The following is an 8,093-nucleotide window of genomic DNA, read 5'->3' as shown; positions in this document are numbered from 1 at the left end:
TTGTTGTCAATAAGAAAGGAATGATAGTACTAGTTCGTGGTATTACCCAAAAACTGTCATCTATTTTATTATTTTGATTTGGGTAATATGTGCCTAAGTGTCCCATCTTCTCCCATTTTTCTCTACATGCTTATGCGTTTCCTCTCCCGTGTTCTCTACAACAGGCTTATTTACGCTAAAATTACACAATACAAAATATACAGAAATATTACATACATATATATATATATATATCTATATATCTATATAAACAGCGTGACTGCAGCGTCTAAATAGGCCTACATAACAGCAGAAATATTTTGTTTAACTTCAGACTTTGCAGTTACGTTAATACGTTCCATATTATCGTTCTAGATAAACAGATAGAACGACCCAGAAACTCATATGCATGAAATATATGGACAATTCAACGAAATAGCAGCATAAATTTGCAACATAATCTTCTCCCATGTTTTACTTATCTACTACTATGATGGTCCAGGCTTGACTGGAACACAAGTTAAATATGGTGATGTAATTTATTTAACTAGACCAGACCTGGATTTTATAAGACAAGAGTTTTCAAAACAATACATAAATTCAGATAACAAAGCAATGAAATTTATTGCAATTAAAGTTTAAAATGATTCACAAAGCCACTTGAAATAGCATTCTAGTTTTAACTATTGAATCTACAGTAAAATGTTTCAATGGATTTTGACCAGAATTCAACCCTGCATTTTAACCTTACATAATCTAATACGATTTCCAAAAAATACATTTAACATAGCATTAATGCACCCAAAAAGAATATGAAACAATTTACTTTTATTTTGACGCTTTGGATTTGAATAACTGTTCGGTTTCAAACCACACAAACACAACTTCAAAAACTGCCAGTTAAAATTTATACAAAGTTTACCAATCATCTCTACGTCGAATTTTCTTTGCAATTTCACGCAACTCTTCCTCACGTTCTACTTGCTCATGGTAAGCTTGTGATCGTTTTTCAGCTGTCGCAATTCTATCCGCTTTGAGCTAAGTTGCAAACAATTAATTCAAACAAAGTTTTATTTTTTTTACATTTTCTAATGTTTTCATTATCTACTTTGTTAATTTGTTATATTTAAAAAAAAAACTTTAAAATCACAAACTTCTAACAATAGTTATTCGTAATTACCTGCTTTTTAAGAGCACGTTGCATCTTAAGTTTAAGTTTTTCTTGTGGAGTTATTGGTTTCCGATCAGATTCTGACGCTCCATGTTTACTATCCCTACCACTTCTGTTGGTAAATTCTCGATTATATTCTCTACAATGTCCCACAACAATTCAAAGCCATTTACTTAATAACTTTTATCAACAGTTTATCAAGGCAGGCTGCTATAGCATAGACTTCATATATCAAACTATTTGACACATCAGTTACAGAAAAAAATTAAACCTAAAAATTATATAAAATCTTTTCATGAAAATATAAACAGAGGCGGTGGTTTAAAACTTTGCCAACTAAAATAAAAATGGTGAGTGATATCTAAATTAAATGATGGTCATAGAATGAATTTATCAAAAATATTAAAGAATAATGACCCTAAAAATATCAGATTTAAATTGCTTTTTAATCAAACCTTTTTAAATTTTTATAATAATGTCCAATTTCAATCATTATGTATAACAAATTTAAATAATTTATAGCTTTTAAAATTAAAAAAAATCAATAAACAAACAAAATTTTAACTTTGGGACGTTTAAAATATTAAAATAGTATTGGAGATATATACCTGGTACATGAAACTATATGCTTTACCCTTCAAGTTATTAAAATACATATGGTAATATAAAACAAACATTTTTTTCAAGGAAGACTTATGTTTAAGTGATCTTTGATCTTCTGAATGCGAGTAACGATCCGGTGATGATAATCTTGTCCAACTTCTTGAGTGAGATTGTCTGCTGCAAACATTTGACAAAACATAAAACGGTTTAATTTATATTTTGTTAAGGGTATTTTTAAGGTGAAGGTATGATAAAGGTTTATTGTTCCATATTTAAATAAAATATTGAGGCTGAGTGACCAAGGTCTCGTGGTTATTGATTGCGAATCTGTTCTAACAAATAGCCCCGAGACCTTCACTATTATAGCCTTTGATTACTTTCAATTATCCGATATCTGTTCATGCAATTAACATCACTATAAAACATTACAGTCACCTGCGGGATTTGCTCTCGGAACTTGAATATGACTTCTTTTGGTGATTTGACTTAACTTTATCACTATGTGTTGATTTCTGTTTTGAATTTTTTTGTTCTGAACTTTCACTGTAAAACATTAAAAAACCTAATTAAAAACTAACCTGTGAATACATTAATAAACTTACGAATTTAACAAACCAGTGTTTGTACAAAATTTGTCACGATTCATTTAAGGTCTTTAGAAAAATTAAAACATGAGAAATGCTGAACAATAATAACAGACTTGTTATTTTCTCCAAAACTAGTGATAAACTCTATTTCTTCACCATCCTCTCCACTTTGTCCATGCTTTGGTCTTTCATCCTCTGATGAATTGCTATCTAAAATATAAACAAACTTAAGAAATTATATCGTAAAAATATAATTGAGAAATGAGAATCTGTTCAAATATCTCCACCTTATTTAATACAATTTATTAACGCTTTGTCGACCAAAGATGTCGCACACAAATTCAGTAAAACAAAGGATTTTTTAGTTAAGCACACCTCTAATTTAGACCGAGGCTTTTAGTGGTATTTTTAGGGGGGAATCATTTCAGTTATTATGTGCCTTTAAACATTATTACTGCTGCAACCACAAGTTATAAAGATTATTCGAAACTGGAGCAGATATTCAATTATTGCAGTAAATATAAAAACTATAGCTGTGTTATAAAGTTAGTTTTATCAACATAAAATTATAAAAACCTGAATCTTTGCTCTTATCAGAATCATTAGAAGATTGCATGTAGCTCAGTCTGCCAATCACTCGGTTCTATCAGAATGTTTGTGAGTATATTTTAAAACTGTCACAAATCCTTTTAACAAATGACAAAGTTGTTTTTCCATTTGTATATTAAAAACTCAGAACAATTTAACACACAGAAACAAAAAAGTAGCAACATTTACTTCAGAATTAAAGTTTTATAAGGTAAGATCCATTTTAATGAATAACAGAGTGGTCACTGACGGTTTGTTCAAATTCTCATCCCATTGTCAGGGAAAATACCAGATATCTTTGATTTACAATATTACTTTTGGACAAAACAAACTCACCCTCAATTTAACATCTCTTGCCTGTCTTCTTTCTCGTCGAGACTTTTTACCAGCCATCTTATGTTTCTCGTGTTCAACAGCTTTAGCTTGAGTTAACTTCATGTAAGCTTTAAAGTCATTGCTGAGAAAAGTTGAAAAATCTGAACTAAACATTCCAAACTCAATGGAAAATCGATCTAGATCATTAAGAACATCTTGATTGAACTGATGTTGGAGAGGAATGTCTTCAACATCATCCAGGAAATCTTCATCTGATTCATCTTCACTTTCAGCTAAATAAATCACTTTATTTGAAAATATTTGTTTTCGAATACACTAAAAAAACCTTCTTACTCAAAAAATTGATTAAAAATGATATTTGATACATCTGTAGTGTTTAAAATAACTAGTTTGAATATTCTGTAAAACCAACAGACATAAGTGGACTGTATATTTCTGATGCAATCATTATTTTACCATTCAAGTATGTGTGTAGTAAAGAATAAACAAATCTGGTGATAGAGAAACTATTGATTTAATGTTTTTACCTTCAAGGTAACACAAAATAGGAGTGTTCAAAAATGTACAGGCTATATAATGTACTAAACCTCATGCTGTTAAAGAAATACCATTTTGTGGATGATTGTGTTTGTTATAATTATTAGATGTTCCTTCATTGACAGAATCATAATTAAAAGCAATCGTGGCTCTTGACGGAGCTAAAATTTGTTTCTGTGCTTCTGCATCATGGTGGACAGCTCCAGCATAACTTTCATTTATAAAGATTTTTTTTAAATGTTCCGACTCCTTTATGCATCTGAAAAATATAACACTAAAATATGTGAGTTATCGTTTAACCACTAACATATCATTAATTATTGATTACAATCTAGACAACCAATTAATGCCTGTTGAGTTTATTGTTTAATAGTGTCATGTTGCACAAGTCTATGATAGCAGCATTGTCTCAAACTTAGAAAAGAGCGAGTGTCACAAGTACTGTGTGAAAACTTAATAAAAAATTGTGTTTAGTCAATCTTGGAAATAAAACAAAACAATAAAAACATAATATTTATATAATATATATATGTTTATTTAATTTTATGAATAAAAGAAAAAACATACTTATGTTTGTTGTAAACCAATATTCGAAATCTTTCATAATTGGATTTACGAACATCCTTGCTGGTGTCGCTGGAAGGTTGATCTTTTGCAATATTTGGAATATAATCCAAATGAGCTCTTGCATCAAAGCTGCAAATAAAAGTTATATATATAATACAAATTTAAGTTATCACTGTTAAATAAAGTCCTGTAGTCCACAGATATCATAGGTAGCATTTTAAAAAAGTAATTATGACATAGCTGGTAAGGTGATTTTTTTAATCAGTATATATATATATATATATATATATATTACATAATTTTTATTATATAAATATATATATATATTAAAACTATATATATATATATTAAAACTGTATATATATATATATATATATACATATATGTATATATATATATATATATATATATATACATATATGTATATATATATATATATATACTGATTAAAAAAATTAAAATTAATAAAGTCGTTTTAAAAAATATTTATATATATACATATTTATATATATACTATTACTAAATATATATTTTTTTTAATCAAAAAAAATATATATAAAATTTTTTAAAAATACTAAATTTGCAGTCCTATTTTAGCGTTTTGCATACAGCACATAGTATATAATACTTTTAACGCGGTTCTTGTCTATAAGCTAACGATTTCTTGTGTGAACCTTATCATAACGCAAAAATGAAAACATGTCAATCATGACAATTTTATGCCAAGAAAGCCAAATTGCCACGATGACTTAAATACACGAAGGTCACAGACTCACAGTGCTAAACATGTAGGATTCCTATGTTTATTTGAAATTTTGTTTAAAATTTTGTGCAGTTTTTTTCCTCCGACTTTGGTGTAAAAAAACTTTTGCGGGGCAATAAAAATCAATGGTTTTAAAAGCAACTTAACTTAATTGAAAGAAAAAAATAATAGTAATGGAAGTACAGGGAAATAGTATAAATATCAGTCCTACAACTTATGCAGTATGACTATGTAGTCTACATTTTATAAAAAATCCGAACTTTTCCTCTTTTTTCCACAAAAGCAAAACATCTTCCACGAATTTTTAACCGCCTTTTTCTAAGGCTTCTCTTTTCTTGAAGTTATAGTTTACCATTTTTACCTTACTACTTCCTTATTATAAGCTAACCAGAAATAACATTTTTTAGACTAAAAACAAAGCCTATAAGTTGCATAACCTATACAAAACTCAAGAAGTAACCGAAGTACTACACATGATTTAACTAAATGGTAAAGGCTTTTAAAAATCTAAAGGACATCTAACCTAGTCTAAAGTGAAACTAAATTCAGCAACACATTAAAAAAAATGATCTCTAACTTAAAAGTCTTAACCTGAAACATAAATCATAACTAGAAAATATAGGCAAATGCGGCAGCTTTGCGGCAAAGCTGTAAAATATTTGTTTTTGATGCTGTATTACCCTTAAAATCAATTAAATCATTAACTTAAATAAAATAATATACCTACATATCTTAAAAATCAGTTTTATCACAAATTTAATGTTCGTTAAGGTAGAAATGTTCGTAAAATACTAGCAGCAAGGTACTTAAATAGGTAGCTAATAACTGCATTCATAATAAGTTTATTACGAATGGCCTTGTAACAAAAAAAAGTTTACCCCATAAAAAGTTTTTTTGTTAATTTTTCGATTGATTTAGTAATTTGTGTTTTACTGAAAAAAATATTTAGAACTTAGAATGAAAGTTAGGATAAAAAAAGTCAAATAAGTATTTTTTTACCCACAAAAGTTGTTTGCAACAAAATGTTTTATTTAGCCGGCTAGGGGTCCTTTCTTACTCCAAGTACACGATTGTTTTTTATTACCCTACTTTACTTAACATCATACAAACCACTAACAGAACCTACAAATGTTATGCAGACGTGAAGTAAACAAATTCTGAATTTACCTGCTGGCCATCACTGCCAATGGTTTTTAAAAAATCCGACAAAAGGCGCTTTTAACACGTCTGTATATATAATTGTAGAATCAAAGGCATTCAACTGTATAACTATTGAACAAAGTATAGTGAAACGAATAAATACCGATCAATCATGTTTGATTTATCACCCTGCCATGCCACCATGTGGTTATTACTTCCATGCCCACTCTCATCAATATGCAACGTACATCTTCTTCCATGGACCTTGGTGAAGAAATTAAAATTGAAACATCTCACTTGGTCAAAAAAATATTCAATATATATATCTTTAAAGATTCTTGCCATTTACTAAAGCTTGACTGTTTGGTGGAATGACTTTAACCATATATGAATGTTTTCAATGTTTTGGTTTGAGGAAATCTATATTTATTTTAAACTAATATTTATTTATTTAATACAGATAAAATGGGTAGGATTCGGTGAATATTGTCCTATAATAAAAAATGGGGAATTTTTTGGAGTTTTTTAAGTTCCATTGTAGGATTCTGTTATCCTACTCAATGTACCATAAAAATGAGAATGTAAATAGTCAAATAAAAGAATACAAAGCTTTTTAACAAAATTTAAATGGATGTATATATAATATGTATATATATATATAAAAAGGATTTATACAAAGCACACAGAACGGCCATAAAAATCAACATGAAAAACTTAGTCTTCTAAATATGTGTGTTTATTATTAATTAGGTTGGCCTACTTTAACTAAGCCATTGTTAAAAATTTTTTTTGGCATTTTTTTGGATCATTCGAAAATGGTCATTGACTATAACATAGGTCACACCAGCTGACATGTAGAAAAAAAACTTAGAAAAAAATGTAGAAAAAAAACAACTATGTGTTCCAGTCTGCAGAGTATAGCAAAAAGCAACAGTCATGCACACATGGGATTTCGTCAAGAACTGCCATATACTGCAGAAAGGGCGTTGTCCTTGGTAAATGGCTAAAAACAAATCCTATTTTTACATACAACTACCGACAATTATATAATCTTTTTGGGTAAATTGGGGCTGGTAAATAAACATACAAAACAGCAAAACAAACTTAAAATTGGCGAATTAAAACAAATAAACACACCTGCATAAACTTTGTAGGATCTTGTTTAATTTTATCATAAAAATCATGTCGACGTTCGGCTCTTTTACGATAATCTACGATAACTTTTTTTACAATTTTTTCTTGTTTTCGAGCTTCATGCCACATGCTTTTCTTTCTTACACAATACAAGTGGCTGTAAGTAAATTATTTTAATGAGGGGCAAAACCAACTATAAATCTAAATTTGCTAATAGACATAAGAGATGCTATTTATATCATGGATCAACTACCTCCCTACCGGTATGCTTAAAATAAATTTGAAGGTAGCACGAAATTTGTAAAAAAAAACGAAACAGTCACCAAAAAATTAACGGGTTGATCCCAGCAAAAAACATATACAGCTCGACCTACTTCGGTGCATTTTACCAAAAGAAAAAATATTAATAAGACGCGCAACTACGGAGAAACTAAACGACTGAGGTTGAGGGACTGGCTGTCTTTTTCGTACGTTCTCTCACGATTATATGCTTTTTGCGACCAAGGTGATCCTAGAATACAGATATTATAGCGGCCATTTTCGATACCTTCTACTGGTGCCATTAACCTAAAATTTGGACACTGTACTAACTAGACCCCAGCGGTACCGATTCTGAAATCAAAAAGTTAAAATTCCAAAAAATATTAATTATGAATATTAATATTCGTCATAAAAACATATTTATAGA

At 29.0% G+C, this 8,093-nt stretch overlaps 1 protein-coding gene across 5 annotated transcripts; it reads right to left on the bottom strand.

The window, feature by feature from the left end:
* Positions 1 to 790: 790 nt before the first annotated feature.
* On the bottom strand, positions 791 to 7,583 carry LOC100185078 (CLK4-associating serine/arginine rich protein). Of its 5 annotated transcripts, none has more exons than XR_717270.3 (11): positions 7,409 to 7,583; positions 6,435 to 6,535; positions 4,369 to 4,497; positions 3,873 to 4,060; positions 3,265 to 3,536; positions 2,917 to 2,983; positions 2,497 to 2,550; positions 2,189 to 2,296; positions 1,826 to 1,930; positions 1,160 to 1,262; positions 791 to 1,017 (listed from the first exon to the last, which is right to left on the bottom strand). XR_717270.3 is itself a non-coding variant. In XM_002126020.5 (11 exons), exons 1-11 carry the CDS (start codon positions 7,532 to 7,534, stop codon positions 898 to 900), a joined length of 1,416 nt encoding a protein of 471 aa, XP_002126056.1. In that variant the 5' UTR covers positions 7,535 to 7,583; the 3' UTR covers positions 791 to 897. The 5 variants fall into 5 exon arrangements, 3 of the variants coding, with proteins under 3 accessions (XP_002126056.1, XP_009858808.1, XP_026695394.1); XR_717271.3 differs by having other exon boundaries at positions 1,826 to 1,927; XM_002126020.5 differs by having other exon boundaries at positions 2,454 to 2,550.
* Positions 7,584 to 8,093: the final 510 nt, after the last annotated feature.

Source organism: Ciona intestinalis, unplaced genomic scaffold (assembly GCF_000224145.3).
Source record: "Ciona intestinalis unplaced genomic scaffold, KH HT000448.1, whole genome shotgun sequence".
NCBI lineage: Eukaryota > Metazoa > Chordata > Ascidiacea > Phlebobranchia > Cionidae > Ciona > Ciona intestinalis.
This window is presented reverse-complemented; position numbering and strand designations above follow the sequence as displayed.

Bases quoted from the DNA above. Each gene is read 5' to 3' on its own strand.
- LOC100185078 (XM_002126020.5), bottom strand. From the start codon at position 7,534: ATGTGGCATGAAGCTCGAAAACAAGAAAAAATTGTAAAAAAAGTTATC. The intron at 4,498-6,434 runs GTATTTATTCGT...TTTTATTTGCAG, and splicing joins AAATCAAACATGATTGATCG to CTTTGATGCAAGAGCTCATT. The intron at 2,297-2,453 runs GTCTGTTATTAT...AATGTTTTACAG, and splicing joins AGTTTTGGAGAAAATAACAA to TGAAAGTTCAGAACAAAAAA.